This window comes from Martes martes (assembly GCF_963455335.1).
Source record: "Martes martes genome assembly, chromosome: 4".
NCBI classification, from domain to species: Eukaryota; Metazoa; Chordata; class Mammalia; order Carnivora; family Mustelidae; genus Martes; species Martes martes.
Genome location: NC_137891.1, coordinates 164312311 through 164335334, shown reverse-complemented (window position 1 = coordinate 164335334; position 23024 = coordinate 164312311). Strand labels below are relative to the sequence as shown.

At 36.6% G+C, this 23024-nt stretch overlaps 1 protein-coding gene across 1 annotated transcript in view; it reads left to right on the top strand.

Annotated features, from left to right (window-relative positions):
- Window positions 1-23024, top strand: part of AGO3 (argonaute RISC catalytic component 3) — a 122164-nt gene that overhangs the window by 29654 nt on the left and 69486 nt on the right. The window contains exons 3-5 of the mRNA XM_080800787.1: window positions 16209-16329; window positions 21230-21438; window positions 22529-22665. Coding sequence (XP_080656913.1) covers window positions 16209-16329; window positions 21230-21438; window positions 22529-22665 — 467 coding nt within the window. The remainder of the gene's footprint in view (window positions 1-16208; window positions 16330-21229; window positions 21439-22528; window positions 22666-23024) is intronic.

Below are 23024 nucleotides of genomic sequence, written 5' to 3'. Positions count from 1 at the left end.
GGGATCATGATCTGCGCTGAAGGCAAACACATAACCGACTGAGCCACCCAGGTGCCCCCGACCCTTCTGTTTGATGTTTACATTTTATTTTATTTTATCTTACTTATTTTATTTTTTTAAGATTTTATTTATTTGACAGGTAGAGATCACAAGTAGGCAAAGAGGCAGGTAGTGGGGGGGTTTGGGGGGGCAGTGGGTATAAAGCAGGCTCCCTGATGAGCAGAGAGCCAGATGGGGGGCTCCATCCCAGGACCCTGGGATCATGACCTGAGCCAAAAGCAGAGGCTTTAACCCACTGAGCCACCCAGGCACCCCTGATGTTTACATTTTAAAAAGGCATTTATTGGGGTGCATGGGTAGCTCAGTCACTTAAACATCTGACTCTTGGTATCAGCTCAGGTCTCAATCTCAGAGTCATGAATTCTAGCCCCACGTTGAGCTCGATGTGGAACCTACTTTAAAAAGAAAAAAAAAAGGCATTTATTAATCTAAGTAAATCTCTTAATTGATAGAATGTCTAAGGCAGATATTTCTCTTTTTTTGATACTTCCTTTTTTTTTAAGATTTTATTTACTAAAGAGCACAAGTGAAAGGAGGAAGAGAACGGTAGGGAGAGGAAGAGAAAAATAATCTCAAGCAGGCTCTGTGCTAAGCATGGAACATGTTGTGGGGCTTGATCTCATGACCCAAGCTGGAACCAAGAATCAGATGCTTAACTGACTAAGCTACCCAGGCAACCCTAAGGCAGATATTTCTGAACTGAATTCCTTACTACTGTCTTTCCTCCTTGCCCTGCCCAAAAGAATCACCCCTAATTTTAGCAGTATATAGTAGAATTGTTGCAGGTTATTTATTTATTTATTTATTTATTTTTATTTATTTTGTTAAAGATTTTATTTATTTATTTGGCAGACGGAGATCACAAGTAGGCAGAGAAGCAAGCAGAGAGAGAGAAGGAAGCAGGTTCCCTGCTGAGCAGAGAGCCCAATGTGGGGCTCAATCCCAGGACCCTGGGATCATGACCTGAGCTGAAGGCAGAGGCTTTAACCCACTGAGCCACCCAGGTGCCCCTGTTGCGGGTTATTTATTAAGTAGGAGAATTATATGATGAAAATGTTAGGAAAACAAAACTGCTTTAAAGACAAAATGGGTTGGAATTGAGAGAATAACAGGAGATGCAGGCTTAGGGCATCTCCTGGAGGGTGGAGGGTTTTAGTTTTTCAGAGAAGTTCTGAGGGACTAATGCAGTGGCAGTAATATTAAGTAAAAAAGAAAAAAAATTATTTATTAGATTTGTTCCTTCTCCTATCTAACTTTTTGTTTTTGATAGGGGTAAGGGAGTTATTTGTGTATTATGTAAGTATGTATGAAATTGGTGCATCTGGGTGGCTTAGTTGGTAAAGCATCCAACTCTTGATCTTGGGATTGTGAGTTCGAGCCCCATGTTAGGTATGGAGCCTACTTTAAAAAAAAAAATTAAATAGTATTAAGCTTCACATGTAGATGTTCAACATATTGGTTAAGTTTGAGAGAAAAATATATGTAATGAATTGGTGTGTACATTCTGGTTTTTAATTTATGATCCTGTAGACTTCCCTAATTATATTTTGTCTTCAGGTTGTTTCGTTGTGTTACATTGTTTGCCAGTAGGAGTAAAGGATCTGTAATTTAGATGTTTCCACATGGAAATTTTTTATCCCGCATCTTTTATCTGAGTTTTCATAGGACCTACAGGATTTCTTTGAGACTCCTAAAGAGTCATAAATCAACTTTCTGCTTTGTTAATAATATTGACTTGATTTTATGTCAACATCTGCAAAACTTATTCCCTTTATTCCTTCAAAAGACTAGCTTTTATCTTCACCTTTTGCAGTATTACTATGTAACTTGCCAGTTAAAATTGTTGCTGGGCTTTTGAAATTGGTTCAGTTGCTATACTTCAATGGCTGGAGTTTCAAAAGTTAGAAGGAATTAGGTAGAACTTGACAATTCCTGTTCTGTATTAGTTAAACAGTTATGGGTTAAAATGCCCTGGTATTGAAATCAACACGTAGGACGTTTTTCTTGTCCATATGCCACATGTTCAAATATTTGGCACCACGGCATTAATCATTATAGTAGACTGATGGGTTGTAGCCAAACAAGTTTCCACTTCAGTCAGAGGAGTTTTCTTGGACAAAATACCCAGGAAATGCTTGTGAGTCATTTTTTGAGTCAGCTTCTCTACTTCCAATTTTCTGTCTTGCTTGTTGTCCTTTCCTCACCCCTTTAGGGTATGTGTATGTGATGCTTTTTTGCCAATAAGATTTTGATTGAAAATGATCATTTGGTAAGAGAGCATGTTTGTTAAGCAGATCTTAAGTGTTTCTAGTTTTTTTTTTAACAAGTGAATGATCTTGGGGCACCTGGATGGCTGTCATTAAGCATCTGCCTTCAGCTCAGGTCACGATCCCAGGGTCCTGGAATCGAGCCCCATATGAGGCTCCCTGCTAGGTGGAAAGCCTGCTTTCCCTCTCCCACTGCTCCTGCTTGTGTTCCTACTCTTGGTGTCTCCCTCTCTGTCAAATAAATAAATAAAATCTTAAACAAAAAACAAGTTAATGATCTTTATAACTAAAAACCAACTATTTTTAGAACTGTTATGACCTAGAGTATAAATTCTGTAACTTGAGTTTTTATGCTGGTTTGTCCAACTGCTAAATGTGTATGTGGGTAAGCCTCAAATAGATTGTTAGATACTTATTCAGAATCATTAGGTAGTAACATAGATACATAGGGAAAATTATATAAAAACATTATTTTATGACTGCAAGATCTATTTTAAACATGAATAGATTTGAAGGAATCTTGAAATAGTATTAGATTCTGTTTGAATTTTTTTGATTCAGTTCTCTTTTATAAATGAAACATTAATTGTACTGTTATTATTACTATTACTGTTATATTGTGATTTGTGATAGAGTGCCAGATATTTGTACATATTGCATACAGTTGTGATGCAATACTGACGATTGAATTTTTGAAGGAAAAAATCTATATTGAATCCATTTTGGCTTTTAAATGGAAATGTCAGATCAGAGTGTTGGAAACAACTCCCTTTCTGCTGTTATTAGGAATGTCATTGGCACAGTGTTTTAAATAGGTAATTTGCCAAGAGAGGGACATACTTTTTTAAAATAACTTCATTATACCAAATTCACATACTATATTATTCACTTGTGTAAAGTGTACAATTTAATGGTTTTTAGTGTGTTCAAAGAGATGGCATACAACCATCACAATAAAATTTTAGAACATTTCATCCTCTGAAAAAGAAACCCCATTATGGGCTTCTGGGTGGGTCAGACTGTTAAGCAGCTGCCTTTGGCTCAGGTAATGATCTCAGTGTTCTGGGATCAAGCCTCATGGTGGGCTCTCTGCTCAGCTCTCCATCTTCCTCTGCCCCTCCCCCTCCTCATATGTTTGCTCTTTCTCTCTCTCTCTGTCTCTCAAATGAATATATAAAATCTTTAAGAAGAAAGAAACCCCATTACTCCTTAGTAGTCGCTCACCATTGTCTTCCCCAATAACCCCTGGCAACCACTAATGTACTTTGTCTCTATAGATTTACCTTTTCTGGGCATTTCATATAAATGGAATCATATAATATGTGGCCATTTGTGTGAATGACCTCTTTTACTTAACATGTTTTTAAGGTTCATCCATGTTGTAGCATGTATCAGTACTTTCTTTTTATTACTGAATATTATTCTGTTGTATAGATATTTTGTTTATTGATTCATCAGTTGATGGACATGTGAGTCGTTTGCATTCGGGGCTGTAATGAATAACACTGTGAACATTTGTGTATAAGGTCTTGTATGGACACGTGTTTTCATTTCTTTTGGGTATATTGCTAAGACTGAAATGATTTGGTAACTCTGTTTAACCTTTTGAGGAACTGCCTGACTCTCTTCCCAATTGGCTGCATTATTTTACATTCCAGCTAACAGTGTGTGATGATCCAAGCATCTCCACATCCTTACCACCATTTGTTACCTATCTTTTTTATCATAGCCTTCCTTGGAGTTTTAGGTAGCATCTCATTGTTATTTTGATTTGTATTTTCCTGATGGTTGATGTTGGGCATATTTTCATGTACTTATTGGCCATTTGTGTATATTTGGAGAAATGTCTGTTCAGGTCCTTTGCCCATTTTTAAGTTGGATAATTTGTCTTTTTGTTATTGAGTCTTGGGAACTCTTCATTAGGTATATTTAAAAGTCCCTTATCAGATGTAATGATGTGCAGCAATGTTCTTCCTTTCTGCCTGTTGGCCTTTCACTTTCTTGATGGTGTCTTTTGAAACACATTTTTTATTTTGATTAAGAAGTTAATTTTTTCTTTTGCCAGTTGTCCTTTTGGTATCATACCTATAGAGGAGCATAATTTTGATTAAAATGCTATAAAGAACATACCCCAGAAAACACTGCTGGTGAAAATGGAACAGTGTAGTTTTGAGTATTTAGCTATCTTAGGGAAACTGTACGATGCAGTATATGTCAGTTAATAAGCAAGTTTTATTTTCCTTGTTAGTTAATGACTTGAAAGATAGGAAAGCTAACAGATGGTTATTATTTCAGACTTCAAAAATTCTTGTAAGTAGCATCTAAATAAATTACTCAGTAATAATTAGTCTTCTAGCTAATATTTCTACAATATATTTGAAGTTGAAAGATACTTTTATAAATAAATATATTCCTAAACATAAGGTACTAATAGGTAGAGTTTATTCCTAACATCTATCCATTTGTGTGGATATAAATTATACTAACAGCTGTGTAGTATTGTTAGGCATGTAGCATGATTTGCTTATTTTTAGTCTGCTCCACTTTTTTCTTAAATTGAGTTAAATCAATTTAAACTGGCTGTCTGGATTTACCAAATGATTGTACCAAGGTAGGGTACTGTTTGGTACTGGATTTAAAGAGTATATGGATCCTGACTGGAATTAAAGTTTAAATTCTGCAGTAACTTTTGAAACTTAAAAATCGTTTTAGGATCCTCCCTATGTTTTTATTCACTGTTTAACTTTTTGTGCCCCTTTTTTGTATCAGGTACAGTGCTAGGTTCTGGAGATAACAAGGTAAATAAGATGTGATCCCTGTTAGAGATTTCATAATCTGTATTGTAGTGACAAGTTCTGTGAAATATGCACTATGTGCTGTGATGAAAGAGCAGAGATTCCTGCTTTTAGTTTGGAAGATGGGGTATATGATGTGGTATCTGAACTAAATAGTAGAACAAAAGATGGAATAATCTATATAGAGTGGACATAACAAAACCATGACATGTTTATGTAAAAGAAATAGGCCAGTATGAATAGAGTACCTTGAGTCTGAAAATTTAACCAGGTTAAGTTATGAAGGGTATTTATTTATTTATTTATTTAGGTCTGTTTATTTATTTGAGAGCAAGAGCCAGTAGGGGTAGGGAGGGGAAAGGGAGAGAGAGAATCTCAAGCAGAGTCTCTGCTGAGCATTGAGCTGGACACGGGGCTGGATCTCAACCTTGAGAGCATGACCTGAGCCCAAATCAAGAGTTGGACACTCAACCACCTTAGCCACCCAGGCACCCAGTGAAAGGTCTCAAATCCGTGCTAAGGCTTGTGAATTCAGAAACAGTGGAGAGCCATTGGAGCTTTGAACACATGAGGAGTATCTATATTTTAAAGCATAACTAATGGCAGGGTGGCAAATTAATTAGAAAACAGAAGGACCAGGGGCACCAGGTGGCTAAGTTGGTTAAGCTTTCTGCCTTCCACTCAGGTCATGATTTCAGGTTCCGCGTCTGGCTCCCTGCTTAGAGGGGAGTGTGCTTCTCCCTCTCCCTCTGCCCCTCTCCCTGCTCGTGCTCGCTCTCTCTCTCGCTCTCTCTCAAATGATTAAGTAAAATCTTCTAAAAAAAAAAAAAAAAGGAAAGAGTGGCGCCTGGGTGGCCCAGTCGGTTAAGCATCTGCCTTCGGCTCAGGTCATGATCCCAGGGTCCTGGGATCGAGCCCCGCATCGGGTTCCCTGCTCAGTAGAGAACCTGCTTCTCCCTCTCCCTCTGCCTGCCGCTCTGCCTACTTGTGCCCTCTCTCTCTCTCTCTGTCAAATAAATAAATAAATAAAATCTTTTTAAGAAAAGGCGAGGGGAGAGTAAGGAAAGAGAAAGACCAGAGTTCTGGAGAATATTGGGAAGGCTGTTTGCAGTAATCTAGATCAGTGGTCTTCAAATCTTTGATTAATCATCCCCATCAGTTAAAATGTGTTTGACCATGGACTGAACAATAAATGGATAAATAAATGTATATGTCCACATTTAAAGTTTTTAAATTTATAGAAATGTACTACTATTCTAACATAACTATAGAAAAATTAAAGGCAGAAAACAATATTTTGAAATTATATAAAAATATATTTAATAATTTGAAATTTTCAGATTCATGTACCAAAAATCAGATTGAATATATGCCACACACTTGAACTGAAATAAGTTACAACATACTGAAAATGAATGAGTGAGAGTTCCATTGTTGATTCTTTTTTTCTAATTGAAACATAGTTGACATACAATGTTATATTAGTTTTAAGTATGCAACATAGCTATTTGGCAACTCTGTAAGTTATCCTGTGCTTATCAAGATAAGTGCACTTAACATCTGCCACCATACAATGTTGCTACAGTACACTGTTAACTCTTATATGTTGCAGAAGTCCTGTTAGTCTCTTAGGGTTCCTGTATATCATCTGTTCATCTGATCATCTAACGTGGGCTAAGTGAAGACCTCAGTGTCCGTCCATATTCATGAATGTTAGTAAATCTTAATTTCTAATTGTTAGATGAAAATTAAATATAAATACTTCTAACTTCTTTCCCCTCATACTCTAGCAACCCCATTGCATCTCTGATACATACTTTTCTAGATTAGAGGTTGTATTTTCTAAGACTTAACTACCAGCAGTGGCAATGGGGATGAAGGAAGAGCTTAGATGTAACATTTAGAAGAAGAATGAATAATTTAGGTGTGGAGGGAAAGGGAAGAGAGAAGAATGACTTCATCATTCCTAGTTTGTGCAATAGTGGTGGCTTTAACAGAAATACAGATGGTGAATAGACCAGGTTTTTTATTTTCTGTTTTGGATATTTGGAGGTTGAATTGTATAAGAAACATCAAAATAGAGATGTTCAGTAGATTATTGGAAATAAGTGCCTAGAGCTCAGGAAATAAGTCAAGATAGAGATTAAGATTTGAGATGTGTCAACATATAGGTGATAGTTAAAGTTAGGAAAAATGAATAGAGTCAAGATAAGAAGATTAAGAATGGATCTCTGGGGATACTATTATTTCAGGTTTGCCAGTGAAGACACTTAGATCGGGAAAAGTAGGAGAACCAGGACAAAGTATAAGCTGTTTCAGAGAAGGTAAAGAAAGGATTGTGAATTTCAAGGATTGATCACAATGGCAAATGCTCAAAGAAGCCAAGGTGTAAAAGCTGAGAAGAGACCATGTCTTTTAACAAGTCAGTGGTGGCTAAAGAAGTGTTCTAGAATAGAGTTGTTATTGTAAGCCAGATTGAGATAAAAAGTGATTTCTCAATCTGAAGTAATCTGTCAGTTATCTGGGAATACTAGTAATATAATCCAGTGAATACACTGGATTAGCAAGTGTAGTTATATAAAATTAGCAAGTGTAGTTATATAAAATTATGAAAGAATTCATACCCATGTGGAATGATTTTGAAGATCTTTTTAGTAAAATGCTCTGGTGTACTACAGCTTTTATATTATAAAATACTAAAAATTTGATCTAAAGTATTACCCCTTTCTTCCCTACTCTGTATCTTTTAAGCTTTATGTTGATGCATAGGTATTCATTGGCTACCTTCTCTGTTATTTATTGAAGAGTTATGAAGATAAATTCAGAGTTGGAAGGATGTAAGGAGAGACCACCAGCTGTTTTAGTTATGTTTTATAAGCTAGCCTCTGGGTGATTTTACCATCTTTTTGTACCTTAGCAATCTTCCTTTCTGTCTATACTATAGTGACAGATTAATTTATTGGAGCTGTGAATACTAAACTGATGTGAATAGTCACTTTCAGGAGAAAATACTATTTCATATCTTCTTGTATTGACTAAAATAATATTTCCCGTTCTGCCTTTTGGGAGCAGAGAATAAGAGATAACTAGAAATGAGATGAAGGTGGGTCTCTATGAGCACATAGAACGATTAATAATTTCTTCTCCTTTTTACAATAAAATTTCCCTCTCCTACCATTTTTCTGCTGTATGAGTCAGCTGGTAAAGTGGAACTTACTGAAACCAATATTAAATTTTACTTTACAGTCTGTGCACCAGAGCATGATGGAGTCAAAAGACTTGGTACCAGAATGTAGGAAGTGGTGGTTGAGGTAAGAGTGGGAAGGTAGGCTGTAGCCCTTTGTAAAAGCTAATGTACTCAGGTAGGTTCCATTTTTGTAGTAATCCCCAGATATTCTTAAGGCTTTTTAAATTCTGTCCCAAGGCTCTACAAAAATGCATCATATCGTATTTTGTAAGAATTCTTACCTTTTCAGACTAAGGTCATTAGTTAAAGGAAACCACTAAAGATTGGTTAGAAGTTCTTATCCCCATTTACTCAGATTTTCTTTTCCAAATTGCTTTCCTAAATACTGCTTTAGAAGTTAAAATATTTTGCATATTTTGGTAATTGTAATTTTACTACAATATACACTTAAAAGTTGTACTAAAATTTCTACATTTGAACAGAAGATCAAAGGATTTTCCCCACTGTTACAATAATAAACAACTGCACCTAAGACAAAGTTCCACAACTGTGATATAAGAAAACTCAGTTCACAGTTTATGTTAATTGCCAGACTTTATTCTCTGTATTTATTTACTTTGATACTAATACATTGTGATGTATCTGTTTGTTGTTTGGAAGACTTCAGTATTTCAGTGTCATCTTGAAGTATCTCTGTGAGATAATTATGCTTAAATTTTTACATAAAAATAGTATCATTGCTTTTTCCCCCAAAAGTACTTTCACTAATATCCCATATGATCTCTGTAACAGCCCAGAGACTATTATCCCATTTTTTAAAAGATTTTATTTATTTATTTGACACAGAGAGAGAGATCACAAGTAGGCAGAGAGGCAGGCAGAGTGGGGGGCGGGGTGGGGAAAGCAGGCTCACTGCTGAGCAGAGAGCCCGATGCGGAACTTGATCCCAGGACCCCGAGATCATGACCTGAGCCGAAGGCAGAGGCTTAACCCACTGAGCCACCCAGGTGCCCCCATTATCCCATTTTTATTGATGAAGGAACTAAAGTCAGAGAGGCAAGGTAACTTTCATAACAACATAGTGGCAGAGTGGGACTAAAAAGTCATGTCTACTTATTTATCTTCCAGTGCTTATGTTAGCACATGTAAAGGTTTCTCAAATTGACAATTTCCCAATTAAGACTTTCTTCATAATACAGTGAGCACCTTTGCTGCTATCCCTCAATAGATGATTAGATAAATTACTATTTTAGAGTTTTTCTTTAGTTCCACATCCCTGCCTGATGAACATCCTAATACATTACTCTTTGTCACAGTATCTTTTGAGATAACAAGTAAAAATTTGCAGTTCCTTGATTTGTCCTTTTTTTAACTTGCATACTAAAGTTTATTTAAAACTCTAAATATAGGGTCTCATGGGTGGCTCAGTTGTTAAACACCTGCCTTCAGCTCAGGTCATGATCCCTGGAATCCTGGGATCGAGCCCTACATTGGGCTCCCTGCTCAGTGGGAAGCCTGCTTCTCTCTCCCCGACTTCCCCTGCTTGTATTGCTGTCCCTGTCTCTCTCTCTCTGTCAAATAAAAAAACAAAGAACAAAAAAAAACTTCTAAATGTATCAGTTACAAAATATTAGTGAGAGATTAAAGAGATATAATAAATGATGGTCCTTAGAAAAGCTTATTCCCTTTGAAACATAGATTTTAACAGTTATGAATTTAAAAGTAGTTTAATGTTAGAACTGCCCAGTGTATATAGAATTCTAACACCATTCTGTTAAGGCTCTGAGAGCTTGAGTTCAGTGTTTAGTATAATTATTCGTAAAGAAGTTTTTATATCTGATGGCATGGTAAAATCTGCATTGTTTCATTATTTGGTACTCTCCTAATTAAATTTAACTATTCGAGGGGATTGCAGAGATTATTCATTTCAGTCTTCTGGTTGGCATCTTCCAGGACATAAATGCTCCTTGAGCTGCTCTAGCAAGGATGAACTTAGATACTTTATAAGAGTGTAATCCACTTGTGAATAATTCTGGTGTGTAGGAAATGTGGGAAATTTTTGTTCCAAAGTCTAGCTCCTTAAATCTTTCCAATTATTTGTGAGTTTTATCCTAATTCTATCCTTTCATACAAGGTAGATTTTCTGCTTAATATATCACGTGACAGTCCATCAAAATAGCCAGAGCCTTTTATAATTTCCTTTGAGTCTTTCCTGTTCCAGTTCTGAAGTCCTTAGTTTGATTTATTTTTATTCATGTTACATGAATTTCTGTCAGGATTACCTTCTGGTTATGTTTCATTTTTTTAGGGTGTTAAATTTTTCCAAATCGAACAGAGTACTTCAGAATGTGAAATGACTATATAATATGTGATAGGATGGTTACATGCTTTGTACTGGGCACTTAAATATATGCACCTAATTTTTTTAATTTTGAGGAAGCTACATCCCACTATTAGCTCATTCTGGATTTAAGAGTCATCTAAAGCCCCTTTCCACAAAAGCAGTGAGTAAGTTCACATCCTCTAATCTGTTCTTTTTGCAGTTAAGTTTTCTAAACAAATGTTTAGATTTTACAATTGCCCTTATTATATTTCATCTTCATTGAGTTCATTGTTTTAGTATTTTAATAACTTTTAACACTCTCATTTGTTTTTAGCATTCTAGCAGTGTCTCCTAAGTATATATAATTTGAGGGTTTCTTAACTAACAGGTATTTTTTTCTTATTTACTATATGTAGGGCACTAGATGTATTTCTTTTGTTTATGGTATTGATAGTTTGGGAGGACCACTTTAGAAGGTTATTCTGATTAAAAGTTTCCATGAATGCCCTAGTTAACTTAGAAAAAGAAAAGGAACTTGCCCTGCCCCATGTTACAGTATAATAAAACACTTTAGTAATTGTGAAAACATATGACACTTATTTAAGAACAAATAGACTAATGGGACGATATAGAGAACTCAAGAGCCAGATTCATTTATATGTTGAGAACTTATAAGATAAAAATAACTATTTATTTATTTTAATGTGGCGCTCAAACTCATGACCGTGAGATCAAGACCTGAGCTGAGATCATAAGTTGGACACTTAACCCATGCACTCCAAAAAATGGCATTTTAAATTGATTGGTTATGTATAGACTATTTAGTAGATGGTGTGGGATCTCTGGCTTGCTGTATAGAGAAAAATAAAATAGAGTCCCTTATATAACACTGTTTATAAAGAAAGACCTCAGATAGAGCGCCTGGGTGGCTCAGACTGTTAAGCCTCTGCCTTCAGCTAAGGTCATGGTCCTGGGGTCCTGGGATCGAGTCCTGAGTCGGGTTTCCGGCTCGGCAGGGGACATGGTTCTCCCTCTCCCACTGTTGCTCCCCCTGCTTGTGCTCGCTCTCTCTCTCTCTGCCAAATAAATAAATAAATAGATAGATAAATAGATAAATACATACATACATCAGATGGATTAAGCCAAAATAATAAAGATCAAACTATATATACGTGTGTGTGTGTGTGTGTGTGTAAGCTACGTATGTAGGTAACCTATATATATAGATAACTAAAGATAGATATAAAACTATATATAGGTAACTATATATAGACAAAACTATAGTTAATAAAACAATTTGTAATTTAGTATTAGGAAAGTAATTCTCTTTTTTAAGATTTTATTTATTTGAGAGAAAGTGAGAGACAGAATGAGCGGAGAGGGAAGGGCAGAGGTAGAGGGACAAGCAGACTCCCCACTGAGCAGGGAGCCTGACACAAGGCTCAAAAGCATGAAACCATAAGGTGAAAAATGATTCATTTGATGATTCTCTATTAAGGATTTCATCTCAATAAATACATAGATATTGTTAACAGGCAGAAAACATTTGGAAGATATTTGCAATAACTAAACCTATTAATGAATTAATATTGGACTATCAAGCTATCAAAGAAACTCCTTCAATTCAACAAGAAGACTGGGGTCCCAATAGAAAAATGAGCAAAAGAAACAAACAAGGATTTAACAAAAGAACAGTATATGAAGGAATGCTTGAATTCACTAGTAATAGGAGACATCCTAATTAAAATAACATTTTAGTTTTACGTGCTAGGCTAGCAAAAAATAGAAAGCAGAGCTTCATAATAACAAATCTTGTCTGGGATATGGGGAAATAGGATCTCTAGGAATGTAGATCGTATATCCACTCTGGAGAACAGTTTGGCAGTTCTTCATCATTTAGTTGATAAAATTCATTTGGGCCTAATGGTTTTGTTTCTGGGTATATAACCAGAGATTAATTCTCACACAAGTCCATAAAGGGATATAGTAAGAGACACTACAATGCGCCATTGCTTTTGATGGCTGGCAGTTGAAGTCTGGGTTGTTGGGTGAATGGATAGACAACATATGGACTGCTTTGCATTAGTGAGAAACAATGAACTAAGTGTCCACAACAATATGAATACATTTTAAAAACCTCGTGCCGGAGGATAAAGGTGGGAATATAAGCAAACAGAAGGATGTTCATCAAACACTTAGAAGAGATAACTTACTGGAAAGAAGAAGGGAATTTAGGAAATGGAGGTGAAAGGAAAGAAGAGAGGTCTACAGATGAATGATGAAAATAAGCCGTGAATCGAGGAATATGGTTAACTTAACCTTTTTTATCTGGGACATAAAAGTGGGGTCCTGGGACTCATTTGGCAGTGATATGTAGGTTGGGTTGGAGAAGAAAAAATTAAAGGCATAAAAAACAAGAGACTTAAAATAATCCAGGTACTGGAACATGAGGTTATAATTTAGAATTGTGGTAATTGGGAATGAAAAGTAAAGGACTGATGTGAGAAGTACTGCAGAGAGGTGAGGTCAGCAACTAATTGGATGAAGAGATGAGCTACGTTTTGAATCTTGGTAAATGGGGAGAGGGAGGTCCCAATAAAGAGGATCAGTGAATAGGATAACTAGATAACATGGGGGAGATACGTTGAATTCCGCTTTAGATTCCATTGGCGGTTCTAGCAGTTGAGGTAGATTGTCCACTGTTAGAACATTCATGAAGAATATACTGTAGGGGCGCCTGGGTGACCCAGTGGGTTAAGCCTCTGCTTCGGCTCAGGTCTTGATCCCAGGGTCCTGGGATGGAGCCCCACATCAGGCTCTCTGCTCAGCGGGGAGCCTGCTTCCCCCTCTCTCTCTCTGCCTGCCTCTCTACCTCCTTGTGATCTCTGTCAAATAAATAAATAAAATCTTAAAAAAAAATTTTTTTTAAACCTCATCAATAAAAGCAGTTTTAAATAAAATCTCAGGGATGCCTGGGTGGCTCAGTGGGTCTGCCTGCCTTTCTGCCTACTTGTGATCTCTCTCTCTGTGTCAAATAAATAAATAAAATCTTTAAGAAAAAAGAATATGCTGTACTAGATATTGAAAGAGAACATTTTTTTTTCCCTAAGTTGTTTTAGCACAACTACTTTAATTCCTCCAACCATTTTGATTCTTAGAGTGGTTTGATTGGGCTGCCAGGATTGGTAAGCTTAAAGTTATACTAATTTATTGTTGAGGAAAAATGATAAAATAGCCAAAACATTCTGACAAATTAGATCTGTAAAGTTTCACCTAAGAAACTGGACTTGATGATAATGCCTGCAGAAGAAAATCGTAAATGGCAGAAAATTCTGAAATTTTTTTGTACGTAAAAATGGATCAGTGAGGGGCGCCTGGGTGGCTCAGTGGGTTAAAGCCTCTGCCTTCGACTCAGGTCATGCTCCCAGGGTCCTGGGATCAAGGCCCGCATCGGGCTCTCTGCTCAACATGGAGCCTGCTTCCTCCTCTCTCTCTGCCTGCTTCTCTGCCTACTTGTGATCTCCATCTGTCAAATAAATAAATAAAATCTTTTTTAAAAAAATGGATCAGTGACTTGAATCTTTTTTGTAAAATTTACTCTAGAAGAGGCTTGATCTTGATTTAAATAGTTTCAGCAAAGTGAAATTGAAGAAGAGGAAAATAGAAATTTTGAGCATGTAGGAAATTGCTCTAGGTATCAAGTCAGCTCAATTATTTTATATCAGAGAATGCCTTTTTCTCTCCTTTCTCTCCTACCTACCCATAGGCTAGAATTAAATCTTTTTTCCCCATTCTTTTAAATGTATTATAAATTATACCAGTAATATGTAAGTATACTATCATCATAACATATTTAGATTATTTTGACAAAATAAAAAATCGTTCTTCACTTCCCTCACCAGAGATAACCATTGTATCTGTTTGGTACATATCCTTCTAGGTAACTTTCCACTGCTTTTACAAGTAATGTGTGTACAAAAATAAATGTTGATTTGTGGATATTTTATATCATTCTCATTATAGTCTAATTTTTTAATGTGAAAGTCTTGAGTATCTTTCCACGTAAGTATATATAGTATAAAAATGTTTGTTGGATGAAAATAGTTTCTGAATATTCTTACTGGCTAGGTAATATTGTGAGGGTTGGGAAAGAGGTTGAAAAGGATTGAGGGCGGTACAAGGGTGTTTATTGTTCTTAAGAATCTCACAGTCTAATTTCTGCAAAGAAGACATCCAGATGACCAACAGACACATGAAAAAGTGCTCCATGTCACTCAGCATCAGGGAAATACAAATCAAAACCACAATGAGATACCACCTCACACCAGTCAGAATGGCTAAAATTAACAAGTCAGGAAACGACAGATGCTGGCGAGGATGCAGAGAAAGGGGAACCCTCCTACACTGTTGGTGGGAATGCAAGCTGGTGCAGCCACTCTGGAAAACAGCATGGAGGTTCCCCAAAAAGCTGAAAATAGAGCTACCCTATGACCCAGCAATCATACTACTGGGTATTTACCCTAACGATACAAATGTAGTGATCCAAAGGGGCACTTGCACCCGAATGTTTATAGCAGCAATGTCCACAGTAGCCAAACTATGGAAAGAGCCTAGATGTCCATACACAGATGAATGGATAAAGAAGGTGTGGTATATATATATATATATATATATACACACACACACACACACACACATACATACATACAGTGGAATACTATGCAGCCATCAAAAGAAATGAGATCTTGCCATTTGCGACGTGGATGGAACTAGAGGGTATTATGCTGAATGAAATAAATAAATCAGAGAAAGACAATTATGTGATCTCCCTGATATGAGGAATTTGAGAGGCAGAGTGGGGAGTTTGAGGGGTAGGGAAGGAAAAAATGAAACAAGTTGGGATCAGGAGGGAGACAAATCATAAGAGACTCTTAATCTCACAAAACAAACTGAGGGTTGCTGGGGGGAGGAGGGTTATGGAGAGGGTGGTTGGGTTATGGACATTGGGGAGGTATGTGCTATGGTGAGTACTATGAAGTGTGTAAGCCTGATGATTCACAGACCTTGTATCCCTGGGGCAAATGATACATTATATGTTAATAAAAAATAATTAATAAAAAAAAGAATCTCACAGTCTAGTAGAAGTGAAGTATCCGATAAGTATAATACAGTGGAGTAAATGTTCTAATAGATACATGTACTAGGTGGTATTTGGACCCAGCGTGAAGAGCATCACACTGTTTGATAGAGAAGTGCATGTGTCAGGTAGTGCTCAAAGATGGTAAAAGGAATTGAGGATCATTTTCTGAGGATAATATTTTGCAGGTTTACTGAGGCCCAGAATGATTAAGTAATTCACTGGATTCGTTCTTTTCTGTCGTTTGTGAAATTCTTATCCCTTGCCAGAAATTAGTCTTTCTGGTATCCTAAGGTATGGTCGTGAAAGCAATATCTCTATCAGTATGATTGTCTTTTAGAATTTTGACATCTTTAAATAGTGCAAGAATTAACTTTATTTTGTATTTTGTATTTCATCATGGAGAGGATTATGTGAATATATTTTTTCCCCTTTTTAGGGAGGTGGTTGACTCAATGGTTCAGCATTTTAAAGTGACTATATTTGGGGACCGTAGACCAGTTTATGATGGAAAAAGAAGCCTTTACACAGCCAATCCACTTCCTGTGGCAACTACTGGGGTAAGGTGTATTCCTTTATTGAACAGCTATTCTTTGCAGTATCTCCCTTTATTTTTTATTTTTATTTATTTTATTTTTTTGAAAGAGAGATTGAGTTGGGAGGAGGGGGCATAGGGACAGGGAGGCAATCTCAAGCAGGCTCCACATCTGTCATGGAGCCCGACGCGGGCTCAGTCCTATAACCCTGAGATCATGACTCAAGATTAAACCAAGAGTCAGACCTCAATCAACTGAGCCACCCAGGCACCTAGCAATATCTCCCTTTAAATGCATTTATTACCATTTTATTATAGTTCATATATATATGAGTATATTATTTATCTTTTTTAACTTTTTATTTTGAAATAATTTTATATTTTTCTAGTTTTTTTGTTTTTTTTAACTACACTTTTTTAAGATTTTATTTATTTATTTGACAGATCACAAGTAGGCAGAGAGGCAGGCAGAGAGAGAGAGGAGGAAGCAGGCTCCCCACTGAGCAGAGAGCCCGATGTGGGGCTCGATCCCAGGACCCCGGGATCATGACCTGAGCCAAAAGCAGAGGCTTTAACCCACTGAGCCACTCAGGCACCCCTGTAGGTTTTTTTTTTTTTTTTAAAGATTTTATTTATTTATTTGAGAGAGAAAGAGCAAGGGGCAGGGCAAAGGGAGAGGAAGAGGGATTAGCAGACTTCCTGCTCAGCAGGGACCCCTATGTAAGGCTCCATCCCAGGACTCTGGGATCATGACCTGAGCCAAAGGCAGATACTTAACTGACTTAGCCACCCAGAAGCCTCTTTTTTTTTTTTTTTTTTAAAGATTTTATTTATTTGACAGAGAGAGATCACAAGTAGGCAGAGAGGCAGGCAGAGAGAGAGAGAGGGAAGCAAGCTCCCCGCTGAGCAGAGAACCCGACGCGGGACTCGATCCCAGGACCCTGAGATCATGACCCGAGCCGAAGGCAGCGGCTTAACCCACTGAGCCACCCAGGCGCCCCCACCCAGAAGCCTCTTGAAATAATTTTAAACTTACTGAAAAGTTGTAAGAATTAAAGAACTCATGTAGACCTTTTACCCAGATTGACCAGTGTTCCTTAACTTTTACATTTGTCTTATCATTCTTTCTTTCCTTTGTTATCTTTGTAGATATTTATATAGGGTGAAATACATCCATGCTTATCTTTTCCTGAACCATTCAAGAGAAGGTTGCATGTGTCATGCCCTTTAATATGTTTTTCTTAAGAACAAGGGTAAAAATCAACATACGGTTATCCACTTCACTAAATTTTTCATTGGTATATTTTTATCTAATCAACAACCCATATTCCAGTTTTGTCATTTGTTCCACTGATGACTTTTAGCATTTCTTCCCCTCTAATAAAAAATTCAGTCCAGGTTCATGATTGTATTTAGATATCACATTTTTTTGTTTGTTTGTTTTTAAGATTATTTATTTGAAAGGAAGCGAGCACATGAACGGAGGTGGGGCAGAGGGAGAGGGAGAGATTCTCAAGCAGATCCCCATTTGAGAACAGAGCCCAACACAGGCTCAGTTCACAAACCTGAGATCATGACCTGAGCCGAAATCAACAGTCAGATGCTTAATCTGCTGAGCCACCCAGGTGCCCCAAGATACCACGTCTTTTTAGTCTTCTTCATTCTGGAACAGTTTCCCAGCCTTTTTCTTTGCTTTCATGACGTTAACATGGTAGAAGATTACCGGCAAGTTGTTTGTAGAATGTCCCTCAATATGGGTTTGTCTGATTTTCTCTTGATTAGACTCTGATTAAGCATTTTTGGCAGAAATAATTACACAAGTGTTCTTTCCTTATCAGTGGATCTTATCAGGAGATATTAATATGTATTTGTTCTATTAATGGTGATACTAAGTTTGATCACTTGGTTAAGCTGGTGTCTGCCAGGTTTTTCGTGTCAACTTTTTCTTTTTCTCTTGTGGGGAGATTTTATTTTTAATTGTGGTAAAATAAACATAACATAAAATTTACCCTCTGAGCCATTTTTAGTGTACATTTTAGGGGCATGAATATACATTTAATGTACATTTGCAGTCATAACCACTCTCTATCTCTGTAACTCTATTTATCTTGTAAAACTGAAACTGTACCCATGAAACACTTAAGTCCCCATTCTTCCCTCCCCGCAGCGCCTGGCAGCCACCGTTCTTTTGTCTCTCTGTCTTTGACTACTTTCAGTGCCTCATCTAAGTAGAATCATACGGTATTTGTGTTTTTGTGACTTATTTCACTTAGCTTTATGTCCTCCGAATTCGTCCATGTTGTTGCATGTGTCAGAATTTCCTTCCTTTTTAAGGCTGAATAATACTCCGTTGTGTGTATATACCACATTTTGTTTATCCATATATCCATTAATGAACACCTTTTGGGTATTACAAAAATGCTGCTGGGAATGTATACAAATACCTGTTTCAATTCTTGCTTTCAGTTCCTTTGTGTATAAGCGGTAATTTCTATTTTCAACATTTTGAGAAATCACCGTACTGTTTTCCATCGTGGCTGCCCCATTGTACTTTCACACCAGCAATGCACAAGCATTCCAAATTCTTCACACCCTTGTCAACACTTGCTGTTGTCTGGGTTGTTGTTGTTGTTATTTATTATAACCATCCTAATGGGTATGAGATTATATCTCACTGTGGTTTTGATTTGCATTTCCCTAATGATTAGTGAGTTCAGCATCTTTTCTTGAGCTCATTTGCATATCTTCATTCTTTGCCCATTTTTAAAATTGGGATTAATTTTTGCTGTTAAGTTTTAGGGATTCTTCATACTTTCTTAACAGATACAGGATTTGCAAGTATTTTCTCACATTTTTTAGGTTGCCTTTTCACTTTGTTGATTCTGTCTTCTGATGCACAGAAGTGTTTTTGGTTTTGTTTTTTGTTGTTTTTTGAGTAGACTCCACACCCAAGGTGTGACCCAACATGGTGCTTGAACTCAGTACCCTGACTGAGATCAAGACCTGTGCTGAGGTTACTTAAGAACTGGATGCTTAACCTACTGAGCCACCTAGGAGCCCCTAAGAAGTTTTTAATTTTTATATGGGAAATACTTTTTTTTTTTTTTTTAAGATTTTAAAATTTGTTTATTTTAGAGAGAGAATATGAGCTGGGGCAGGGATGGGGGCAGAGGGAGAGAGAAAATCTCAGGCAGACTCCCTGCTGAGCAGGGCATCCATGCAGGCTTGGTCTTGTGACCCTGAGATCATGACCTGAGCCGAGATCGAGAGTTGGTCACTTAACCGAATGAGTCACGCAGTCACCCAGATATGGGAGATACTTTAAGGATCCTTTCTCATTAGATTTTTAAGTAATTGATGATTCTTGCTTGGAAGAATTATTAGTAAGTAGTAACGTTGATTTTCTAGTTCTGTCATTCCTTCTACATTTATTAGTTGATATTGACTGTAACGGAGAGAATTTTCTTTTCCCTAGTTTATTCGTCTTTATTTATTTCACTGCCCCATTTGGCCTTTGGGAGCCCCTTTAAGATGATTCCTGTTTCCTTTTTTTTTTTTTTTTTAAGATTTTATTTATTTATTTGACAGAGATCACAAGTAGGCAGAGGCAGGCAGAGAGAGAGGAGAAAGCAGGCTCCCCGCTGAGCAGAGCGCCCGATGCAGGGCTCCATCCCAGGACCCTGGGATCATGACCTGAGCCGAAGGCAGAGGCTTAACCCACTGAGCCACTCAGGTGCCCCATCCTGTTTCCTTTTTGATCACACACTTTCTTTTGCATACTTCTTACTTTCTGACACAAGATGATCCAGGCTTTTCTTATGTTTTCCCTGCTGTGGCCATGCAACTGGCCCTTTCTCAGAGAAACAATGGTTTCTTTTAGTTGGGGGATGCAACTCACAAATCAAAATCTGGGTATGTATTCATGCTGCTGGGTTATAGGTGTTTCTAAAATGGACGGAGGTAGGAAATAAAAATATATAAGTGAAAGAAATAATATATAATATTATATGTCATGTAGGGAACCTGCCATAAGTATCCTACACAAGTACTACTTATTGTATAATATTATATAGATAATATATAAATATAACAAATATATTAATATATTAATAAATATAATACATAAATATATATATGAAATCATGAGTTGAAACTGATTCTCTAAGTTTCAGTTTATCCCCCCGGAATTCCTCCTTTACTCCCCACATTGCATATTTGTATCTTCCTTCTTTTTTGAACCATAGAACATCACTGCCTTTACACATTTGTTCATTCCTACCATACAATTTGTTTCAGAATTGCTACACCATACCACCCACCTCTCCTCCACATCTCCAGTTGAGAATATATTCAGTATACCGCGTTAAAGAGGTCCTTGCATTAATATTTTCTTTTGTCTCCTTCTTTCAGTATGGTTAGGTTATTCATTTGAAACATTTGGTTTTATTTAATTTTGGTTACATTTTAATTTTTTTACTTCATCCTTCTTGATTTTATTTTTAATTTTTTTAACTGTTAAAACTTTATTTTAAAAAAATTTATTTAACATGGTTTCAGAAATCAAAACTATGCTGAAAAATATACTCAGAATTGTTATTCTCCTTTATTTCTTCCCATCCTTTGAAAGTAACCAGTTTCTTTGTTTCCGGTTCATGCTTCTTGTGTTTCTTTTTGCAGAAATGATATATATGTATATTTCCCATTTTCTTCTTTTTCACCAAAAGATGGCATACTATTTGTAATCTTGTGTACTTTGCTTTTTTTTTTTTTTTTTTTTTGCGTAACAGTACAACTTAGAGATTATTGATTTAGCATTGAGGTTGGTTTTTTATTTTTGCTCTGTTTTTTCTTAAATATCTTTTTAACTTAAAAGTAATTGTTCTTATCTTTTTCAACTTATCAGTTGATTGTTTCCCCATCAACAGGTAGATTTAGATGTTACTTTACCTGGGGAAGGTGGAAAAGATCGACCTTTCAAGGTGTCAATTAAATTTGTCTCTCGGGTGAGTTGGCACCTACTACATGAAGTACTAACAGGACGGACCTTGCCTGAGCCACTGGAATTAGACAAGCCAATCAGCACTAATCCTGTCCATGCCGTTGATGTGGTGCTACGACATCTGCCCTCCATGAAGTGGGTGCTTCTGGCTTTTTCTCCTTTTTAGATTCTCAGTGTGAAGGCTTTCTTCCCAAGAGTGGGTTCTGCAGCCCTTCTTTGATTAACCTTCACATGTTATATGTTTTATTTACTTCATTTAAAAAATAGCATGCATACAAGTTCATTGACAACAGAAGTATGTTACAGAAAAAATTCTGATTTTTGAAAGTGAATGCACGTCATTAACATAGCTGTTCTAGTGGATACCTTTTAGAAAAATGTCTAACCTTTATCTTAGAAGCTATAAATCTTGAATAACTGATAAATAAATAAATAAATCTTGAATAACTAACATGTTTAGTTAAGTCCCCTTATTCTAAAGGTAATTTCATTATTTATACAATAATATCAATTTGTGTTGAAATTGCTACTCTCTTAATCACACTGTCACCTCACAAGTGTATGTTTGTATTATATGCCTATATATGTAGGATCAATATGTCTTTTTAAAGAAAAATCGGTTTTGGAAACACATTTATAGAAATAGCCTTTTGATCAATACTTATTTACTCTTTAGCATTTCCTAAGTTTGGAACTGGTTTTTCTTTTCACATGTTTCTAAGAAAGTATTCTATGTTTTTTTTTAATTTTTATTTATTTATTAATTTGACAGACAGAGATCACAAGCAGGCAGAGAGGCAGGCAGAGAAAGAGGAAGGGAAGCAGGCTCCCTGCTGAGCAGAGAGCCCGATGCGATGCGGGGCTCGATCCCAGGACCCTGGGATCATGACCTGAGCTGAAGGCAGAGGCTTTAACCCACTGAGCCACCCAGGCGCCCCTCTAAGAAAGTATTTTAAATAAAATTTATTCTTACCCAAGCTAACATTAGTTTTGGAAGGGAGAATTTCAGTAAAGGATGCTGATGGTTTTTGTTTTGTTTTTGTTTTTCATTTAGAGTGGCTGCTTTTTGCTTTCACAAATTTGGAAAATATTTAGTTTCATATATTCCTAATGATAAACATCGTTAGGATAACTTAAGTTTATGTACTCTAGACTAATGTATTCTGCAAATTTATGTACCTATATGGCAGTGAAAGGACTGAACATGACATTTTAATTTTTGTAGATATACGCCTGTGGGGCGTTCCTTTTTCTCAGCTCCTGAAGGATATGACCACCCCCTTGGAGGCGGCAGGGAAGTATGGTTTGGATTCCATCAATCTGTCCGACCTGCCATGTGGAAAATGATGCTTAATATTGATGGTAAGGGAGCTAAAACCACATTCTGTCTTGGGTAGTTGATCCCTATCTGTTCTGTGTGTGCAGTTTATATATAATTATATGTACTGGTGTCTTGGGAGTAATATTTGGACATATACTAAGACAGAGTCGAAAAACCTTTGTATTTTTGTTACGTTTTGTTTAGAAAGCCTTTACACAGAAGTTGTCCTGGAATGCTACTGAGCGTGAAGTAAGCACATTAAAGCATGTACAAAAGCCTAGACATGATTATCTGAACAATCTCACTTTTGTCCTTTTAACTCTTAACTTAGTATTTCATTATGAAATACATGTTTTAAAAGAAAAACAGTCTGTTGGTCATGGTGAGCCCAGGTGTTATA